Source organism: Cucumis sativus, chromosome 6 (assembly GCF_000004075.3).
Source record: "Cucumis sativus cultivar 9930 chromosome 6, Cucumber_9930_V3, whole genome shotgun sequence".
NCBI classification, from domain to species: Eukaryota; Viridiplantae; Streptophyta; class Magnoliopsida; order Cucurbitales; family Cucurbitaceae; genus Cucumis; species Cucumis sativus.
The window spans coordinates 14,973,683-14,997,537 of NC_026660.2; the positions used below are offsets into that span (position 1 = coordinate 14,973,683).

Here is a 23,855-nt window from a genome sequence, read left to right on the forward strand (position 1 = left end):
AAAGTTTAAAAAACGTCATTAAACTTTAAAAATGGTTTAAAAAATACATTTATTTAACTTTAAATGAAAACCGTTAAAGTTTTGTTTAAAAAATACTTTTGATCATTTGAAAAGTTTCATAAAAGCTATGCATGCAAATGTTCTTACTTTAAAAGCTTTCAACAAGATGAGATTAGACAAACAATAGTTCAGAAGCTTTTAAGGGAGAAAAGGTAAATCCACAATGAAGCATATAAATCCCAGCATCTTAAAGCAAATCCAAGATCAATAATAAGAATGGTGAATTGTAGTAAATTGTTTTCCTCATCTTATAATGTGATGCTTTGGAATACCAATAACTTTGCATGAGTTGAAAGCAATGCCATCAAAGTATCATCGGATTAGAAACATTAAAAGAAGAACAAAAGGTTCCAAAGAAATGCTATTTTATAGCATTATTGAACAAAATAGAATCAACCTCTAGCACTATGGAAGTCTAGTTATAGTTATAGTTAAGTCAAGTCATCAATAACAAAGAAGTAATAATTCAAAGACTTAGTTTTAATTTGTAGGTTGTTAGGTAGCATAGTGTTAGTCATTTTTTAAAAAACTTAAAGTGAGCCAAGGTTGGCCCATTCATATTAGAAAGCTAAGGCCAACGCTAGTTTAAGTTTCTTTTGAGGTGTGTATGTATGTATGGTACTGAAGAAGAAATTTCTATTAAAAGCTATCTAAACTTGATTGGAGAATGTTATGGGATATAATAATAGAAAGGAAGAAAGTAGAGGCAATGTGAATTCGATAAAATGGAGACAAAGGCCAAACTTTAACAAAAGGAAAGTCTCAAGGTTGACCCCAAAAGAATTAACAAGGTCATTTAAGGTAGAGCCCAACAACAATAAGACCAGTGTAGACATGAAAAAGAGAAAATATAAGGAAACTTCATCAATAAGAAACAACATGCTACAATAACACTAAAGGAAACAACATAACCAAAAGAAGTGAACATCGATGCTAAGGAAACTTTTAGCCATCATGGTTAGCAAAGTATACTAGTGTTAGTTAGATAAGTGGTATAGTATTTTGAGAGAGCGCTGCTCCTATAATTAAAGTGGAAGACAATAATTATATGTGATTGTAATAAATTTTCATATCATAATTTTTCTTATGCTTGAAGTTTTTTCACGTTAATTTTGTGTCTTCCATTTTAATGATTTTATTTAATTTCTTGGTTGTTTTTGCTTTTGGAACTTATTCTTATCTTGGTGGGAGGTTTTTCCCAACATTTTTACCAGTGAGACTATTGGTTTTTCATCAGAAAGGGGTATGAAAGTAAGAGTCTGGAATGTGAGTTTAGGTGTCAATTTATGGTTGGAAAGGGGGCAGAATAAAAGAAGAGAGAGAGTGTGCAAGACATAATCTACGTTTGAAGTAATCTATTTTGGTAATTACACCTTGATATGGTTATGATGTAAACAAAATGACAAAGAAATAAAGATAGAAGGTTAAGTGTTTCATTTTCGATCCAAAATCTGGAGTCATACATTCAACCAATAAATAAAAACACTATTTCTTTCTTTATTTAGCCATAATCACCACCACTCGTATTTCAAGCTTCAAAGTGGAGGCCAACTCCACAAGAGGTAAAAGGATTAAAAGCAATGCATGATAGCTTTGATAAATCCACACCTTTTTTTTTTCCCTTTCCTTACAGAAATCAATCGATATCAATTAGACAACAATTATTAGAGAGCAGCAAAAGTTGATGGGAGATTGCACAAATTGCTACGCTGGATAGTGGAATTTAAAGCATTCTTCTTCCTTTTTTTTCCCTACTTTTTTTAGACGAAAACAAGCAGCTTACAAGTGGAAAGATTCAACTAAAAGATGATACCTTTAGTTTTATAACTTCTTTTTAGAAGTTCTCCTTGTGGAAACGAAACCTTGTTGATCTTGAACTACCGCTGAAGTTCTTGCAGAGACCACGTAAGTCCTTTACAAGATTGTATGTTCCACAGTAAAATACACCTGCAAACAACAAGAGTTTGTTGAATTATCACTTCCATTACAAAAGTTCGAACACGGGAATGACCTGTTAAATTATCACTCAACCTAAAAGTTTAAGCGTGATTGCAATGGGTAGAACTAGTTAGACTAATAGTTAAGTGTATAGACTTACGAGAGCTCGATCCAATTTTTGTTATATTTATAATTATTTTGCATTGTGTTATATATTTGCAACAATGATAAAGTTTAAATTGAGGTTTTGTTTGTTAATGTTGTTACTCACCTATTTCAGAACCACTGTGTGCAAGTGCCAACCTTTCGAAAACCTTCTCCCAGTTCGGTCTTCCAAAGTGAGTCCTTATCTGTGGATACAGATGTGTTAAAAATGCAACGTGATGATAGAAAGAGAATTTGCTTGGTAAATTTAGTTGTTTGTGAATTGAGTTCATCATTACCCGGCTTCCTGAGACAACGTCCACTTCTTCACCTCTAGATTTCTGAATTTGTTGCAGCATGGTGATGAGCACGGATCGCACGTCTCCTTCCTCGTGCACGCAGCTTAAGTGGTTGTGCATTTCTATTATTTCCTGCAAGTGATTCAAAATGAGATAAAGTTGATTAAATGCTGGTAGATCGGATATAGAATTGAGTTGTTTTTTTTGTTTAAATAAACATCGTCGACATACATTGTGATCATACTCCGCAACGTCGTCCATGACACCTTTAAACCACTCAAACGATGCCTGTTCCTTTGTCACCCAATAGAAATATGCTCTCTTTGGGACCTTTTGAGCATCAGTCTGCAATTATGCTTGGATTAGTTCCCATGGTAACATTTGCTTTTTTCAACTAAATTATCAAACGGTTTAATTTAATTTACTTACAGCGTGGGAGTCACTTTTTTTTATCTGGTTTAACAAATCTTTCAAAATGCTGATCATTGGAGTGGCCCCAATTCCAAGGCCTATTAGCAATAGAATGTCATAATTCTTGTAACTTTGAGCTGGGGCTCCATAGGGTCCTTTGATCAAAATCTGGGGATATTTCTTACTGCAGAGACAAAACAAGCCTACTTAACTGATTCTGGAATGAAAATGCCTTGAAAACTAACCACGAACAGGACGGGTTTTCGCTCACCTTGATTTTGAAGGAATATAATCTAAAGATAATTTGGTTTCCTGTCTAACAATTCCCCTTTTCCTCCTTGTACTTTCAGGATCACATTCCTGCATTGCCTCTATATTTAGTGTGTAAAAATGGATAGAAAAAGAGTAAAATGTGATGAACTTCATACCACATTCTTCAGGCAAATTTGACAGCATCAGAAAACACAAATAAACAAAGGTCACAAGAGCTTGACAGTTGAAGTAAATTTATACCTTTTGAAATCTGTTTCTGAGCTCTCTTGTCCAATCTCCTACTGCCTGTATATGGACACTCAAATAGTCGTCTCCTGGTGCAGAAGTGATAGAGAATGGATGCCTGAATTCAATGAAAAACATCCCAATTCAAATAATCACACTTCCAAACATCCTTAAATAATCAACTGCTTAAACAAAAATAGTTCAAATATAAGATATTACCATTCAAAATTTGATATATCCGGGCACTTAACGAACATATACATTCCACTTTTTTTGTACTCGAATTCTGTAGGTTTCGTCAGGTATAGTGCTAGAACATTTCCTTCATACACTACCGCCTGAAAAGAAAAACCAAGAAAACCAGAAGAATTCTTTTAGTTTGCTCGGCCAAACCTCCGTAAAAAGATAAATGACTTGCAGGTCTCTGTACCTTTTTCACATCGACTGGATGGTAAAATTCACGGAATTTTATAAGAAGTCTCTCGATAAAATACAAAAGTACTGGAACTGCAACGTACATCCATGTCTGCAAATAGATAGAGATGACAAGCGTTAAAATTCACTGATTTGTTTAATTTAAACTATTGTTTTGCTCATTCATTGATTATCCTTCCTGAACTTGCTCATGTTAATAGGAATGAAGACATTAACATTAGATTAGCAGCAATAGAACAGCAATAGACTAACCGTTTTCTTGTACCATGCCTCAACCAGGAATATGAAGTAGCCATGAACGATCAGTAGGGCATAGCAGAGAACAAGCAAATGATGTGCATACCAGAAGGCATTGAAGCCTGCCAAATGTTGAAGTAATGGAGGTAGCTTGTCTTTATGCCTCCTGAATAAAGGAGTTGCCAATGTAAAGCAAAAGGCCATTATAATGATCATGATGATTCCAGTAATACCGGGAACACTTGCAACCAAGTCAAAGTAACTTGGCTTCTTGTAATTAAAATCTGACCCAAGAATTGCCATGAATTTGTTGTTTGGACATGAGATCAGTCTTGGAAAATCACAGGCCACATGCATTATAACATGAAGGAAAGTACCCACTGCAATGGCTACAGCAACCACCATATGGAAATGGATATGATCATCAAAAGGGAAAATGGAATTGAGAAATGTGGATCGAAGTTTGGTTATTGTGCCTCTACAGACAAGAAACAGAATAAGAGCCATATTGAATTTAAGAGTCTCAGCTGCTCCTTTTGCAACACTAACACAATAACCCATCACTTCAAATACTCCCTTATCCCTATACTCCATGAATTTCCAAACAAATAAACCCAAATTTATTGCTAGCCACAGTATCAAAACCCAGATTCTTTTCCAATTGGCAATTATAGCTTCTTCTGCTTCCTTCAGAAATTTTCCGGCTGGAGTTTTGCATCTTCCTAGAATCAGGGAAGATGTCCGAAGTTTAGAATCTTGGCTCTGTAACCTTTTTTTTTCTTCAGAGGTCCACATTGCTTTCACTAGAGTTTCCATGTCTTCAATCTGTTTAAACAAGCCCACATAAAATCTTTTAGATGAGTTTTAAGAGAGAAGGATTTTCATCTTTCTTTTCTTCTTGAACAAGTACCTCAATAAATCCATTGCCATCAGGATCAAGCTCTTCCATGATCAGAGATGCGAATGTTTCAGCTTCTCTCTCAAGGTTTTTCAAATTGTTTGCAGAAGCGCTCCATTCTAGTACCGACTTCACCTCTTCCCTCGAGATCTTGCCGTCGCCATTTTTGTCACAGCTGAAAACACAAAGTTGCTTTAGAATCTCCATTTCAGAAGGAAAGAGATGTAAAGAGAGATTCATACAAGTCAAAGAATATCCGTAGCCGTGAATCTAAGTCTTCTTTCGTTAAGTCCTCCCAAAAATCTCTCAATTCTTGCAGCGTAATCCCTTTCGCTCCCATTATCCCTCTTCTCCTTGCCAATACATCAAACAATTCCCCACCAAAATCCGTTGAATCCTTTTTCATACCTAAATAACAAACAACAAACCGAAGTTCCTACTAATTTAGCCAAAAATGAATGGAAAATGGAGAATAATCACAAAGGGAGAACTAGAACTTCACCAATGCATGCTCCAAATTTGTCTCTGGAAAGTTTTCCATCAGGAGCTTGTTGATGAAAACACTTCTCAGTTGCTTTCCATGCTTCCTCTTCTTTTCCGTCTTTGAAACCATCCAGAAACCTCAACATGCTAAACGGCTTCCGTCGTCTTCTTATTCCGAAGACCGGCTGAGAAGTCTCAGCGACGGTCTTCTTCACAGCGTAACTGTAGTTGCTCTGCTTCAAGTCCCCTTGGTTTAAATCTCTCTGTTCGTCAGCTTTCTCATATGTCGTCATGTGATCGATTTCAATGCTCTCCAGTGGGCATTCTCCTGGATTTTCTTTCACCGGTTTTTTATCTGCGCACTCCATCGGCGTTTTTCGTCAGAACTACAAAGAAAAAGAATGGAGAAAGGAGTTGCAGAGTTGAGATTTGTAGTTTTATTCTGAGGTTATGGTGATTTGAACAAAGGACAGAGTGTTCGAAGGAAGGTGGAAGATCATGGGCGGCATGAAAGTGGTGGTCGACTGTCCGGTGAGAGTCTAAAACTTTGAATAACAACTCTAAATAAATAATAAATTTTAAGTGGTTTTTTCAAAAAATAATATCAAACAAAAAGAAACACAAAAGTCCATTACACATAAAAATAAATATAAACATTATGGATTTTGCTATTTTGGATCATTTTCTATAATTCTTTTAAATATTCATCTTCTATTTTTTATATTTATTTTTTTCTACAAATTAGATATGAATCAAATATTATTTGAAATTATTTATTTATTTAAATAAATAAAAGTAAATAATTATTACATCATCCAATCAATTGATTACTTATCTACCAAGTTATTTCAAATTTACTGTTTATTTCTACTCATATTTGGGTTCTGTGTTTTATATATATTGTCATAATCATTTGATTAAATATATGGATATATGAACTAAAGTAGTTTTTTTTCTTCGAAGTTCATTTCTCAATTTTTAAAAAAATAAAGTTCACTTTTCAAAAGGTATAGAATGAAGAGATCTCACTGAATATCCTCCTATGAGCTAAATTGGACAAAAGTATTAAAGAAAAATAAATTTTATTAAAGTATAGAGACTAAACCAAATTTATTAAAAAAATTCTTTTGTATTTTTTTTTATTTTTTTATCTATTGCCTCTCCCTGTTTCTTTTTTTTCTCAATTTTCTTCTTTCTCTTTCATTCTATTCTCTCTCTTCTATGATCCTACCTCCTCCAATTAAGAAAGTAGGGAAAATATCAAAGATATATCAAAAACATTTCGTGGAGGACATTTGCACATAAGTGATAATGGTCTTGAGTTCATAGTAGAAAAGTTTTTACGAAATTGGTGGATCCCAGAATCAAATGGAGAGACATCCGTTGGTCCTTTTGGTTATATTTTTGTTCCCGAACGAGTCATTTCATTTCATGAATTAAAGAGGAGGGGACAATTGTGAATTGAATGAATTATTCATTACATAAAAACACGAGTTTCTATTATAAGTAATATGATTTCATTTGTTAAATGTAGGATGAAAACTCTCAACCACATTATTGAAAAACATACATGATTTCTACGTGGGTAATTATTTTTCATTTAAATTCTTTTCTTCATATTGGTTTTATTCTAAATGAAAAAGCAAGAAAACAATTTTCTTAGGAAGATCGGAGAGTCGGTAATATTCAATTCCTTTTTGTTTCCACGACACATATTTGTCATTTTACTTAAAAGAGGAAAAAAGTCACCGGTTTAACCATTTTCTCAATATCAACAAATCTAATTTCAAATTGACTTAGAATTTAATGGTTGAGTTAACTATAGTTTGGTTTAGTTTTGAGATGGGCTTAAAAAAACACGTATTTGATAGAGATTTTTAAGAGCTAACTGAACTAACTATAAAAAAAGAATGGTGACAACTGACTTACATTTTCTAAAAAGAATATAATATAATTAATGGTTTATTTTTAGATTACACGAACTCTCACGTATTAAGCATCTTTTAAATAAGAAAAAACCAACCATAATATTTTACTATTAGTTTGCTAATTTAATTATAAGTTTAGGATTTGAGGCAATTCACTGCAAGATTTACAAAATCATCTGAAAGAAATTAAGCTCATGGTTTTTATTTATTTATTACAAAAAAAATAGCAAAATTCGACCACCATCCCAATTTAAAACCATAATTAAAACCGAAAAAGTCTAAAATACTCTCATTCATGAATCAAATTGCTATCTGATTATCTCCTCTTTTCTTTTTCCAATTTTAGTTAGTCTCAGATAGTGGATTAATTAACTTCTAATTGTCTTTTTTTTTCTTTTTTGTCGTAGTAACTTTTGATATTGTTTGGTTGTCTTCTAATTAGCTATTATTCTTTGACATGTTTAATTACTATTTGATATTGTTTGTTATCTAATTGATATTGTATTTATTTGTTATTTGATACAGATAGTATATTCATTTGTCATGTGATTGCTATCTAATTGTTATTTGATTGTGGTAGACTTTTATCGTTAATAGACTCTTATGGTTTATCATAAATAAATCATATTTTTAACATTATATATCAATGATAGAGTTTTATTACTAATAGATTTTTAACAAATTTGACTGTATTTGCAATATTTCTAGCATGTTGCTATATATCATTTAGTGATCAAATAGCAATCAAACTATTCCAAATTAACAAGGAATTCATCGTGCTTGTTTTTTTTAGTATAATAGATGGTAGTTTCTAATAGTAATTTGATTTTTAACTAATTGTCGTATAAAATCATTTTATTTTTGTCATTTAGTTAGTCATTCAGTTAATTCAATCGATTTATGATTGTCATATAATTACTTTATATTCTTTTTCATATAACTTATAGTTTTTAATTTAAAAATCACAAAATGAAATATTAATCAACTGCTTCAAAATTATACCTAATGAAAATCACGACAGACTTTATATCATGCAATCAGATAGCAATCACATGACAATCAGATAGAAATTAGATAACAATCACGTGACAATCTGTAATTTAACCATCCAATAAATAATGAACCACGATTATTCTCACCCTTGACTAAGACCAATTGCTTGAGCAAACTTCATCCAATACGACTACCCCATCAGCTAAACACTTAATGTGAAGAGAGCATTAGATGCAAAATGAAGCCTTTAAAACCAAGACCAAACTTGTCCAAAAACCACAACCCCTTGAGGCCCCCACCGAAAACCAAAATATGGTATGATATTGTCCACTTTGAACATATATTCTCATTGTTTTACTTTTTGTATCACATCATTTATATACTCTCATCACTTTTTTTTTCTTAACCAATGTGGTAATTTGTCCACACTCGTAATAATATCTATAATGTTTAAACTTTCCATCCATGTTTATTTATAAATTCAAGAGTTTAAAATCTAAATTAGTAATTTTAAAAGTTTAAGGATCAAATAAACCTAACTAAGTTAAAAGAAGTATCATCATAATTTAAAATATAGCTTTTATTTTAAAAAAGAAAAGAAAGTTATTTTATTTAAGTTTAAAGAAATCACTATTTAAATTAAGAAAATTGTCAAAAATAGTAATTTTGACAAAATATAAAAAAAAATTAGATTCTATTAAATTAAATTTACAATATCATCAAATTATGGCTCACATCAATTTTGCACCTAATCAACCATATATTTTGGAAACTATTATTCCTCTGACTTCTCTCAACAAATAAATATACATTGTTTTCTTCAAAATCTAAGAACTAATACAAAAAAAAAAAAAGTTAAATAAATAATGTAAACATTAATCAGTACAACGTGCTCCACAACTCACCCTTTGGAATGGCGGAACGTGCCAAAAGCAAATACTTGGTTATTTTCTAATAAACAAAGTTATGTGGGGAATGTCAAATTCATAAGAACATCTATAATGTGAATATCTCTTTCCTCACTAAATACAGAACAAGTTTGTAATAAAGAAAGGTGTTTGGATAAAGATGAGACGACCACTTATTATTACTACTGTTTTTCAATTGGGGAGTTGAGTTGAGAGCTTCAATTATTTGGGGCCTAGGGGAAAAGGGAAATATATTCTTAATGCTTATATGCATTTCACCGTTTTCTTTTTCTTTTTCCTTTTCGAACAAAGGTGATTACTTTTTCTAACTACGTCTTTAGTTTAAGTTTGGATTATTATTTTTAAATAAAGTAAGTATAAACTAAAACCTAATTTTCAATACAAATACATCATAGTTAAGGATGTGTAATGTGTTACAATCATTGTATTTGTTAATTAGAATGTGTGGTTCATAGATGCATGTTAGTTTACTTTCTTTATATTAATTTCTTTTGCAAGTGATCACTTGTATAGAAAAGTGACATTCTTAAAATTGCTTATAATACATGTGCGATAGTAATTAGACTAATCATCATATATTATTTGTAAGCTATCAAATTGTTTTCCCTTATTGCTTTCTAGACTTACCATAAATTTTGTTTTCTCAGTCATGCTTTCAAACAATTACGAAAACCTTTTCCTCTAAACTCTTAAACCAGTTTCGTAAAAAAATGTGGTAATGTGATTGGAAGAAAAGCTCATTTTGTGCCACTAATTTTTTGAATTTGGATCGACAATAGAGCACTACTATCACGAATTCACAGTCTATGTCATATTGTTGGTTTATTACTATCTACACCACTTTGTTCACGACCAAGAAAACGTTGTAAACTACCATCTAGCAACAACAACATTATCTAACAAGCATCTTTATCAATAAACAAAACTAATCAACAAAAATGTTATCACTATATTTCATTGATATCATTCTCTATCAAACGTCCATAAATAACTATAAGTATCTTCAAGCAACAAATCATGATATAAAAAAATTATAAACAAAAATACACGCATAGTGATAGAGAGCATAAGAAACCTATAAACAAAAACATATCTAAGATGAAGCGACAGAAATAGAAGAAGAAGAGAAGAGAAGTTGATTTTTTCTTCGCACGGGTCATGATTAATCAGGGTTGTGGTCTTGGATGGTGTCGATTAATTGTACGGGTTGTAGGTTTGGGTATGGTGAAAGTGAGTTTTTTCGACATTTCACATTGGATGTAGTAAAAAAATTGTATATAAAAAAAGTGAGGTCTAATTACGTTAATGTCTTGTAAAATCGTTCCTCTTACTCATTCTCTCCCCATTAATGTTTTTACATTTTCTCTCAAACATATTTTTTCAAATAATATTAAACTTTCCTTTCATCTTCCTCGTTTCCTTTCCTCCATTCCTCCTTTCTTTCACCTCCAATTCTCTCATTTTTCCGGCCAACATCCAACAATATCAGTTGGGGATGCACCTCCAAATTCAAGATGTGTTCTTATTAATTTCACATTTCTCTTTTTATGATATATACGTTTTATATTGAACATTAACTATATCTGATATATATGTACTATGATTTATGTTTGAAAATTAATTCCATTTCAATCTGATATTTATATAATCATACAACTGTTAAAAATAATTCGATTAAACATTACAATGTGGACACTGTTATGTCAAAACTTTCAAGTTTAAGTATATTTTAAATACATTAGTATATTTCGAATATTAGTTAGAATGTTTGTAAACATATGTAATACAACGTTCTAAAGTTTATTTTGAAATAACCATGAATCTTCTAGAAAAACTAATAAGGTGTCCATGAAACCAATCGACTAATTATCAAATATATATTATTTACGAGTATATTTTATATATTAATTAGAACATTTTCAAATAAATAATTAAGTATATTAATATTTGGATAAAAAAAAAATTAAAAATCCTATTTTGCTCTCTAAACTATTAAAAGTGTCATTTTTTGTTCGGAAACTTTTGAAAAAAAAAGCTCACTTTGTCTTTTTTTTTTTTTTTATGTTAGGATTTCTTAACTATTTAATAAGATGATGATGTGGCTTCTATATTTGAATAAATAACAAAAGAAAATCATGTTAATTTATTATATAAATCTTTCACCTAAGTGAGAAACATAACCAACACTTGAGTCAAATAAATTAAAATTTATTTGTTCTTTTTTCTCTAAAATTTAAATTTCTCTCAACCCTTTATTCATTTTTTTTCAAATTAAAATATTGAAGCAAATCGAAATAATGACATTCAGTAGATAAAAAAAATAGAGCTAACATATCAATATTAACAGCTACAATCACAAAAGGTAAAATAAACTAGAAAAATAAAGTAATTACAACACATTTTATACAATAAACTTTATGAAATTATAGATAAACCCATAATTTATCACAAAACAAAAAAATAGAGGAAGAAATAATTGAGAGAAAAAAAAAAAAAAACACCTCAATAATCACAAAATATTTCAAACTTGAGCCACTAAAAAATTTGTGTGAATTAAATCAAATCTAACACATGAGTTGGAAAAGTAAAATGGAATGACAATTCACCAAAATGGTAACAATAAAAATCTTGAAGTCAAAGTTATTTTTTAGCTTTTTGATAAAACACCAATATATCATCTAATTTTTAATTAAAAATTAAAACTCTCGATTATTAAAAGTGATATCTTATTTAAGAGCTTAGTCATTCGAATAAAGAAATCATTTTATCATTTCGTTGGAGAGTTAACAAAATTTTAGTAATAGGAATAAAAATAGATTTTTTTAAAAGTTTAAGAATGATAAAAACCATTTTCAAAAGTTTAGGAACAAAAATAAAACGAGATAGAAAGTTTAAAGATGAAATAGAATTTAAACCAAAAAAACAAAATGTAATAAACATCATTTTATTTACATTTTCTCTTTCTAAAGGAAAATAAAAATTTTATATTAAATATGCTATAGGTACCATCATTTTCAATTTCAACTATGTTTTTAGATTGTTGAAGGTAAAATTTTGTACATCTAATACAGTTTCACCAAAGGAGAATATTATAAATAGCCTTTTCTTTCTTCTTTTTTTTTTTTGCAACTTTAAAGGTCATGCTCATGCTCATACTAATACTCTACTGTAATTAGAGTAGTCTAATTATCATTAACTTTTTTTAAAATTTATCACATAATTCCCTAATGGATTACAAATCTCAATTTTACAATATTGAATTAATATACTTGTTCACGCCCTAGTTACCTTACATCATGAACTTTTTATCCATTTATTTTTTTATAACAATTATTTTCTTAAACATTTATCAAATAATTTTATATAAGATAAAGGTGTAGTTATATGGTAAATTTAGTATAATCCATAAAATTAAATCATACCTGTAAAAGAATACGTTGAAGAATATTCTTTTTGTATTTTATTGATAAATGTTCTATATTTTACAAGAGTATCAAATGATGCATAAATAGCTAAATTACCCAAATTAAATAAGGAATGTAATATAATTAGCCTAATGTAATGTAATTAGCCTAATTTACAGAATTTACATTAATATTCTCCCTCAAACTCAAGGTGGTAGAGTGACGATCAACTTGAGTTTGGTAAGTAATTGACAGAATCGATTAGATGGCAAGGCTTTGGTGAAGATATCCGCAGGTTCACTACTACAAAAATTGAATTACTTAACATTAATACAGTGTCATGTAAATCTATACTTGACGTTTTAAAAGCGTCAAGTAATCGACTGTCAAGTATAGTTCTATTACTTGACACTAAAAAAACGTCAAGTACTCTATTGCTTGACATCATTTTTGTGTCAAGTAATATAGTATACTTGACAATATTTACACGTCGAGTAAATTATATACTTGACTCTATTTACCTGTCAAGTGAGATAGTATACTTGACACTATTTACAAGTCGAGTAAGATATATATTTGACTCTATTTACCTGTCAAGTGAGATAGTATATTTGACATTATGTATATGTCAAGTAAAATTTTATAGTTGACACTATATATCCATCAAGTAAAATGGTATATTTGACTCAAATAAGATAGTATATGTGACATGTATTTAATGTCATTTATACCATTTATTAATATATTAAATATACTAAATTTTTCTTTTTTCATTTTTTATTTCCTGCATTACATACATTTACTTCAATAAGACATATCCGTAAACAAAACAAATTCTCCAACGAACAATTACACAACAAAAAAAAGGACAAAAAGTTTAGTATAATATGTAAACCAACAATAATTTCATTATTCTCAACAATGTCATCAACAATTACACAATTCCAATCCAATATAGCCAACTAAAATTTCCTATATGTGTCCTATTCCAAAATATTAAATGATAATAGTTGTCTTATATAATCAAAATTGAAGTCTATCCCCATATATCTTTTGCCCTCATAATGGCTATGAACAAAACGTTTCCACAAAAAAGGTTATGAGCATTCCCATATCTTAGCCATTTACAAAATTAACATGATCATATCTAGGTGTGTCTATCATATGTACCGAGCTAAAAATCCAGCCCACTCCCCTCGTCTATCCAATTCAAGCTGTGTGTATGGGCTTCTTGTATCAATCTATAAAACATAAAAAGTAGAATACACTTTGTAAAATATTTGAGTTAGTCATAATATACTATCTATAACTTTACAATGTAAATAGTTTAAAAACATATCGCACCAGTGATAATGTTTGTGTCCTTAGTCACAATTTCTTGCATGTATCTCATGTCATAATATCCACATTCAACCGTACCTACTTGTAAAGAACACTATAACACAACCAATTAACAATGCATATATATTATATTATGTGCTAGATTAAAATAAAAATTATTTTATAAATATATTTACATTTACCAATATATGCATGATTGGCTACCATAGCAGGATAGCCACACATAATACAACTTAAAATATACAATAATTGTGTAATATATACATGATTGGCTACCAATGCTACGGGGCTACCAAGGCTACAGGATAGCCACAAGACCAAACCAAGGCTATGGGGCTACCAAGGCTACCAAGGCTACAGGATAACCACAAGATAGTATGACTCAAAATATACAGGCTATGGGGCTACCAAGGCTACAGGATAACCACAAGATAGTATGACTCAAAATATACAGGCTATGGGGCTACCAAGGCTACAGGATAACCACAAGATAGTATCACTCAAAATATACAATAAATGTGTAGTATTTGCATGATTTCCAAATGAGAAGGATGATTACATACCTCAATCATATTGTATACTTTTTCTTTCAACTCAGTCGGCACCAGCTTCCAAGATGCATGTGTAATTGGGATATGATGATGCACACAAGATCAATTCATTACTCATTACTATAAAAAAAAATGGCATTCAAATGTATGAATCTTACCAAGAGTAAATATACAAATTCATTACTCATTACTATAAACAAATCAATATGATAATTATAACCATAACGATAACAAATTAATTACGGTCTAAAACATCCAAGAGTCACCCTTAATTTTTCATTACTCATTCCTGTAAAAAAACAACAATAAAGAAAAATGATGGTCTTCTCTATTTGTCAATTAGATTATACCATTTGTTTACGAATTTGAACATAAACAACATAAACATATAACACAAATAAATATAAATATACAAGAGTCATTCTCAATTTTCTTCTCTTTGTGTGTTTCTCACTTTGGGTTTACAATATCATCCTTAATTACAAGATATAAATCAAATTCAAGGGAGCATTATTCATTGAAAAATGTTAAATACAATAAGAATGAGGAGCATAAAAACCTTTGAACGCGGAAGCAGTTCGCCGTGCGGAAGATGTTCGCAGTCGTGGAAGCCGTTCACTGTGGAAGTTGTTCGCTGCGTGGAAGCCATTCGTCGGGTTGAAGCTGTTCGCAACGGGTTGAAGCTGTTCGCCGGGTGGAAGCTGTTCGCCGGGTGGAAGCGTTCGTGTGGAAGCCATTCGTCGTTTGCCACTCTGTGTTGTGTGGAAGTCGTCCGTCGATTCGAAGAAGTGGCCGTTCGCCTGTGTTGTGTGGAAGCGTGGAGATGAGAATAGGGTTTCATCGTGGAGACGTGAGGGATTACTAAAAATAGGGAAATAAAAGATTTTAATATATTTACTTGATATTTTTAATTAAATGAATTTAATAAATTAAAATATTTCAATAAATATATTTGATAAACTTTTCAAAAAATTATTTTTTTTCATATATAAATATAAAATAAAACAAGCTTTTTTAACAATATATAAATATAAATTTTTCCATATATATTGTTTTAAGGTTAAAACTTGAAAAGCAATAAATTTTTCATCTTTTCATTGGATACCTTTTTTAACAATATATAAAAGGAAAGAAGTGTTATTGAGGAAGTTGAAAAAGAAGCCCACTAATCATTTTTAATAATCAACATGAAAATTTCTATAGAAAAAAATGAAAGAAACATTAAAAAGGAAAGAAAATTACATGAGTTTTTGTTAACTTTTGAGGAAGATCCATGGATTGATCACGAGAATATAAAGATTTGAGATGATGAATATTTTTTGAATTAGGAAAGAAGGTTTTTATAGGAGAAATTAGGAATTGATAATAGAAAATAAGTTGAAAGGGTGAAAATTAGAAAACAATAGATTTGTACCTTGTTTTCAATTTGTTATTATTATTATTTTTCTTTATTTCTTAGTTTTTGATAATATTTTTTTTAATTATATCATTTAAAAAAAATTAAATAGAGCGGTTTGTGAGTTTTTGTTTCAATTTATTTGTTTTTATTAATTTATTCTTAATTTTCGCTATCATTAAACAATTTTCTTAAATTATGTTTTAGGTTTCCAAGATCTTCAATCTTTCCATAAAAAGAAACAAAAAAAGAAAAAAGAACCCCTAAATTATTTTGATTTTAATTTTTTTGGTAAATAACTGAATTGAGTTATATATGCTCACTTTAATAAAATGATTTTTTTATTAAACAAAACTTCATAAAATCAAGTTGATGTGCGAGAACTTAATATTATATCACTTACCAACACAATATTTAGATATGCATCTCCTGGATATCACCTATTTTTGTCTATCAAATTGTCTAATCATGTCACAAAATTTGTAATTTTTTTTATGTGAGTAGTGATAAATGATGTGTAAAAGTAAATAATTATGGAGATATACCAATAAATTGGATCTATTATTAATCTACACTACAAACTAAAAACTAAACAATGGAAAAAGTTGATCCATTTAAAATTTATTAAAATGTTTCAATAAATTCCATTAATAATCATTTCAATAAAATATTTTAATGAATTTCTTTGATGAAATATTTAAATAAATTTATTTAGTGAAACCGTTCAACAAATCTGTTTTGGTAAAATATTTTAATGAAAGATTTCAATAAATTTATTTAATTATATTTTATTAATTTTTTTAATAAATTTATTTCATAATATTTTCGTTAAAGTTTTTAACAAATACATTTAATAATGTTTTCATTAAAATATTTTAATATTTATTAAATAAGCATTTCATCAAAATACTTTGATAAATTTACTTAATGAAAGATTTCATTAAAATATATAAATTTATTTATAAATTTTGTATAAAATATTTTAATAAATTTATTTAATGAAATATTTTCAATAAAATTGTTTAAAGGAAAGATTCAATAAACTTATTTTAATGAATTCAAAAAATTATTTTAGTGATAAATTTCAAAAAATTTATTTAACAATTTTTTATTAAAGTATTTTAATAAATATATTTAATAAACTTTTCATTAAAATGTTTTAATAAATTTATTTAAAGAAATGGTTTCAATAAATTTATTTAAATAAAATATTTTCAATAGGTTTATTTAAAACAAAGATTTTAATAAATTTAATTTAAGTAAAGATTTCAACAAATTTATTTTAGTCAAAATTTGTAAAAGTTTGTTTTAGTGAAAGATTTCAAAAATTTATTTAATAATATTTTATTAAAATATTTTAATAAATTTATTTAATGAGTTTTTCATTAAAATATCTTAATAAATCTATTTAAGGAAATATTTTCAATAATTTTATTTAAAGGAAAATTTTCAACAAATTTATTTTAACGAGAGATTTTAGTAAATTTAATTTAATGAGAGATTTTAAATTATTTAAGTGAAAAATTTCAAAAGATTTATTTTCATAAGTTGATTTTTAAAAAATTATTTTAATAAGTTGATTTTAAAAAATTATTTTAATAAGTTGATTTTTATACTTTTTTTTTCATATTTTTAAACGTTTTATATTTGACATTTTGGCAATTGACATTTTAAAAGTGTTAAATAAAAAATGTTAACTATATTTGACGTTGTTTTCACGTCAAGTAAATGTCCACTATACGTGACACGAAAAAAACGTCAAGTAAAATCTCCACTATATTTGACGCGAATAAACTGTCAAATAAATCTCCACTATATTTGACGCGAAAACCATGTCATATAAAAGTTAACGTAAAAATTTTCTTTTTTAAAACCATACCTGACATGTTTTTTGTGTCAAGTAAATGTTCACTACTTTTAACTCGAATAAAATGTCAAGTAAAATCAACTTTATACTTGACGCAAAAAAAAAAAAAATGTCAAATAAAGCTAACATAAAATAATTAAAAAAAAATCGTGAAAACTTCATATTTTTTAAGACTATACTTGACGTTTTTTCTTTAACATAGTTCATACTTGATGTTTTTTTAATAAAAACGTCAAGTATGTAAAAGTTGCTAGCGTCAAGTAAACCCATTTTTGTAGTAGTGGTTGTTCAATAGTAGAAACAGAACGTAAGAGGAGGGTGTTGCTTAAGAGGTGGTGACGAACAAAGTGACAGTCATTTTCAATGTGTTTTGTACGTTCATGAAACACATCATTGTGAGCAATCTGAATGGCACTACGATTGTCACAATGGAGGAGGGTAGGACCCTGTTGAGGGACACCCATATCAGCAAGGAGCCACCGAAGCCATATAAGTTCAGTTGTAGCATCAGCCAGAGCACGATATTCAGATTTCGTACTTGAACGAGATATAACACTTTGTTTCTTACTACGCCATGAGATGAGAGAATCACCTAAGTAAAAATAGTATCCTGTGGTGGATCGTCGATCAGTAGGATCCCCTGTCCAATCAGCATCAGAATATCCCGACAACACAAGGGAAGACTGAGATGAGAATTGAAGACCATGTCCCAAGGTGCCTTTGACATAGCGAAGTATGCGTAGAACAGCAGTGAAATGAATTGTTCGAGGAGCAGCCATAAATTGACTGACAATATGAACAACATATGCAATATCTGGGCGAGTCACTGTTAGGTATATAAGACTACCAACAAGTTGCCGATACAAGCTTGCATCGTCAAGAGGAACACCATCAAACGGAGTTAAATGGACATGAGGATCTAACGGTATTGAAGATGTGGTGGAGTCTGTAATTCCTGAGCGCGCTATTAGATCAGATGCATATTTCGCTTGAGATAACAGATAACCATCTGAACGGTGAGAGACTTCAAGACCGAGAAAGTAATTGAGAGATCCAAGGTCTTTCATCTCAAAATGTTGACCAAGATATTGTTGTAGGTCGGATATGGCCTGTTGATCATTACCAGTAATAATCATATCATCAACATAAAGAAGGAGAAGAACAATACCATGAGTTGTCTGTCGTGTAAAAAGGGCATTGTCGTGAGAGCTGGAGGTAAATCCAAGTTGAGTAATGGTGGAGCTAAACGTGGCAAACCAAGCTCGTGGAGCCTGTTTTAGACCGTATAGAGCGCGACGAAGGAGACACACCTTGTTGGGAGGAGGAGAAGTTCCCTGAGGTGGCTTCATATACACTTCTTCAGAGAGGTTGCCGTTAAGAAATGCATTTTTGACATCCATCTGAAGAAGAGGCCACTGTTTGGCAGCAGCAACAGCTAACAAGCTGCGAACAGATGTCATCCGGGCAACAGGGGCAAATGTTTCTTCATAGTCAATCCCATATTCTTGTGAGTATCCTTTTGCAACAAGCCGAGCTTTATAACGTTCAATAGTTCCATCAGAGTGAGTTTTGATTTTGTAAATCCATTTGCAACCAATGGGTCTTTTACCGGGAGGTAAATCAACATAGTCCCAAGTGTGCGTCTTTTCAAGAGCCTGTAATTCTTCATCCATTGCTTTCTGCCATACTGGGTTAGTACTGGCCTCTTGATAAGAGGTGGGTTCAACAAGGGAAACAATGGTAGAAAAACAATGGTAATCAGTGAGATGAGTGGGAGGTTCTCTTACCCGGGTAGAGCGACGAAGAGGAGTAGCAGGTGGCGATTCAGGAACATCATCGGAGACAGACGGTGGATCCAGATTTGCAGTAGCAGGTGAAGATTGTGCAAGCTCAGTATCCAAGGTGGGTTCAGAGAGAGGAAAAAGGTCAACAGATGTATTTGTAAAGAAAGATTGAGGACTAGAGAAAGAGGTGTGGAAGGAGGACAAACGAGAGAACATAGTGTGTTCCCAAAAGGTGACATGCCGAGATATCCGGAGTCGGTTGGAAAGAGGGTCCCAACAACGAAATCCTTTGTGTTCGGTGCCATAGCCAAGGAAACAACAGAGACGGGCACGTGGTTCAAGTTTATTGTGTTCATGAGGATGTAAAAGAACGAAGCAGGCACTACCAAAAACTTTGAGTTTAGAATAGTCGGGAGAAATACCATATAGTTTTTCGAATGAAGAGGTGTTTTGAAGGACAGAGGAAGGGAGACGATTGATTGTATATACTGATGTAAGGGCAGATTCACCCCAGAATTTTTCTGGACAAGAGGCAGAAAGAAGGAGGGCACGTACTGAGTCAAGAATGTGACGATGTTTGCGCTCAGCACGTCCATTTTGTTGAGAGGTATGAGGGCAAGAGCGCTGAACAATAGTGCCCTGTTGGGAAAGAAAAGAAAGAAGGATGGAATCTTTATATTCCAAAGCATTATCAGTGCGAAGAATTTTGATGGGAGAGGAAAATTGAGTGCGAATCATGTTAGCAAACTCAATATATGTGCGAGATAATTCAGAACGATGTTTTAGAAAGTAAATCCATGTAAATCGAGAGTAGTCATCAATGAATAAAACATAATAGCGATAACCATGAACAGTAGTAATTGGGGCAGGACCCCAAATATCAGAATGCACTAAATCAAAAGGTTTATCACAATTAGAGATGGATTGAGAAAAAGATAAGGCAGGTTGTTTAGCAAGTTTGCAATTCAAACAATTAAAAGGAACAAACTTAGTAAGATTATTTAAATTGTTAACATAAATTAAATGACGAAGTTTTTCAGAGGAAGCATGACCAAGACAAAGATGCCACTAATATGTGTCAGAATCAGTGACTGAAGCAGAGATGGAAGAAGAAGATGAAACCCGAAGTGATGTGAGCTCAAACAATCTTCCCACTTTGCGACCCGTTCCAATCGTCCGTCCCGCCTGCGAATCTTGAACCTGACAACCATTAGGAGAAAATGAAACATTTAAGCCAAGATCACATAATTGACCAACAGACACTAGATTAAAGGTCAGGTTAGGAACACAGTAAGTATGGGGAAGATGTAAACTGGGAGTATCAATGGTACCAGTATGAGAGATGTTCATACAATTACCATCAGCAGCATAAATAGGAGGTAAAGATTTTGTAGGGCTAGAAGTAGACATAAGAGAAAAGTCAGAGGTCATATGATTACAACAGGCAGAATCAAGAAGTCATCGATTACCTGATGAGACAGCAAGAGCAAAGGATGGTGAAATTAGTTGATTCAATAAGCTCTGAAGATCACTTATCTGAATGAGGGATGAATCATCTGAGGTTGCAGCAACAACAGATGAGGAACCGGGTTTAGTAAAATTTTTCTCTTTTGTGGAAGTGCCAGGAGGTCGAGGTGGTCTGGTAGGGCAGTTATCCAGAATGTGACCATGTTTATGGCAGTACATGCACTCTATTTGTGACCAGAGAGCTTACAACTCTTACAAAACATATTTGAGGCTCTGTTGGGAGTGTATGTGCTGGCAAGGACAACATCAGATTGTTTAGTAGAATTGATGCCAAGACGCTTTTCTTCAAACAGAATTTCTTGAATAGCTGCATCTAATGAGGGTAAGGGATTCCGGTGTAGTAAAGCAGCTCTAACAGATTCATATTCTGGGCGTAATCCCATAAGGACTTTAATAAGGCGAAGATGATCTTTGCTGATGCTCGCTTGGTCAAGCTGAGTCCAAATGGGTTGAAGAACTGCCAAATATTCATTAACAGACTGACCAATATCTTGATTTAGATTTACAAGTGTATTGTGCAATTGGTAATAATGGGCTAAACCAATAGACTTGAAGCGTGTAGACAAAAAATCCCATAATTTTTTTAGCATCATTAAAGGCATCAAATTGTGCATGTATAGCGGGAATAGAGGTGTTACCAAGCCAGGTGATAATTTGATGATTTTTACTGTCCCAATCTTCGAGGCGTTCAATGAATTTGTTATCCCCTTCCTTGTCCTTGTCTTGTGCAGTTGGTTTGGTTATGTCGCCAGTTACAATGCGCCATAGTTTTCTTTCAATAAGAAAACTTTTCATTTGATTTGCCCATGTGATATAATTTGTACCATCAAGTATTGTACAAATGAGTCTAAAGATATGGTCTCTCTCCATTTTGATTTGAGGTTAACAATGAGGATTTTCGGCTGAGTTTTGACTGATTCGTGACTGGATTCGTCAGATCTGGGTTTTACTGTATTTTGCGACTGAGATTTGCAAGACTGAGATTCGTGACAGGTGAGCGTCTTCACGGCTGGGTCGCGGCTGAGTTGCGACGGCGAGAACACGACTGGATTCAGGGGTTCGCGGCCAAGATTTGTCTTCACGGCTGGGTTGCAATAATGGACAGAATACGGACAGAGGGTCACGACTGTGAACGGAGACAAAAAATTGAAGACAAACGGCTGAAAGATTCGTCAGATCTGGTGGGCGGCGTCGGTGGGTAGACGTCGTCTTGCACTCACGACTGGAAGAGGAGTTGCGTGCGGCTTGGAACGACAGAGGAATAAAGACAGAACGTCTGCGAGGCGCGTATCTCAGCGGCGTAGACTGGCGCTTCGCGGATGGAGACAGAGCGAAGCAGAAATGGACAGGATGACACCTGCGACGCCGAGGCTGCGACTAAGCGGCGCGACACCGATTGTGTGGTGGAATGGCTGCGAGTCGCGATGAAGATGCGAGACAGAGACGGTTTGGGATGTGGCGGAACGGCTGCGAGGCACGATGAAGATGCGGGACGGAGACGGTTCGGGATGTGGCGGAACGGCTGCGAGGCGCGATGAAGATGCGGGATGGAGACGATTCGGGACGCAGCGCTTCTTGGAGTTAACGGAGACTCGACGGTTCACAGGTGGTTGGCGGCGGCGACGACGATTGAGATAGATCTAGGGTTTTCAGGCTCTGATACCATGTAAGAGAATATGTTGAAGAATATTCTTTTTGTATTTTATTGATAAATGTTCTATATTTTACGAGAGTATCAAATGATGCATAAATAGCTAAATTACCCAAATTAAATAAGGAATGTAATATAATTAGCCTAATTTACATAATTTACATTAATAATACCAATTCACCAAATTTCCCGATTAGTTTCTTACCATTAAATAAAAAATTGAAATGAAACCTTATTACTCACAAATTTTCAACTAAACTTTTTAAATGTACAACTATCAATTATTTTAAAACCTACCACAATATTCCAAACTACTATAGTTTATTAAAGTAATTATACATGTGCGCACGCATATACATATATTTAATTACTTAGCCACCGTGGATTAGGTTAGTTCCATTATGAATAGGATAAGTGAAACTTTAGTGCAATCAGTTTAAGCCCTATTAAAATCACTCCTTATTGTAATGACTACTTACCTAAAAATATTAAAAAAAGACTTGAATAGTTCTCGACAACTAAATAATTGTCTTATGATTATACAATAAAACGAGCCTAACATTGTATATATATATCACAATAAGTGTTAATATCTTTGAACTAAATAGTGAGAGGTCCTAATATTTTATTTATAGACACCACCAATTCTGATATTTAATTAGAACATTATCTTTTTATCTAATAAATCTAATATAAAATAATAGGCTCGAAACAAATAGAAACATATACAATACATAAATACATAAGAGCTATATTAAGAATATTATATTTAAAATAAATCTGACAATGAATTTTTGAATTATTTATATATTTTTAAAAAACTAAAAGAAAAAGGTTAAATATTACCCAAAAAAAATTCATTGATTTCAATATCTACTGCGGACGAGTAGTAATTTGTTTTATCCATAGATTCATCGTTTTCTAGATTATATGAAATAAATACATAAAACGTTTCAAATGATTGATGTTAATGGGTCCTAAATAAATGGCCAAATATATGGACAAAATATCATATTAGTTTTTTCCTAAGCGTACAATAATTTAACCATGACAACACATATGACTCAATACAATAATTTTT

At 31.5% G+C, this 23,855-nt stretch overlaps 1 protein-coding gene and 1 long non-coding RNA gene across 2 annotated transcripts; both read right to left on the reverse strand.

Moving 5' to 3' along the window:
* Positions 1-1,471: 1,471 nt before the first annotated feature.
* Positions 1,472-6,011, reverse strand: LOC101219908 (putative respiratory burst oxidase homolog protein H). The gene is made up of 13 exons (XM_004148194.3): positions 5,423-6,011; positions 5,163-5,328; positions 4,933-5,095; positions 4,038-4,847; positions 3,781-3,876; positions 3,570-3,688; positions 3,366-3,468; positions 3,124-3,212; positions 2,871-3,036; positions 2,673-2,786; positions 2,442-2,573; positions 2,270-2,348; positions 1,472-2,007 (listed from the first exon to the last, which is right to left on the reverse strand). The coding sequence occupies exons 1-13, from the start codon at positions 5,769-5,771 to the stop codon at positions 1,895-1,897; spliced, it is 2,499 nt and encodes an 832-aa protein (XP_004148242.1). The 5' UTR covers positions 5,772-6,011; the 3' UTR covers positions 1,472-1,894.
* A 7,528-nt stretch (positions 6,012-13,539) lies between these two features.
* Positions 13,540-15,244, reverse strand: LOC116404674. Its single transcript, XR_004217677.1, has 3 exons — positions 14,562-15,244; positions 14,002-14,092; positions 13,540-13,898 (listed from the first exon to the last, which is right to left on the reverse strand). It is a non-coding gene; the product is annotated as an uncharacterized LOC116404674 (long non-coding RNA).
* Positions 15,245-23,855: the final 8,611 nt, after the last annotated feature.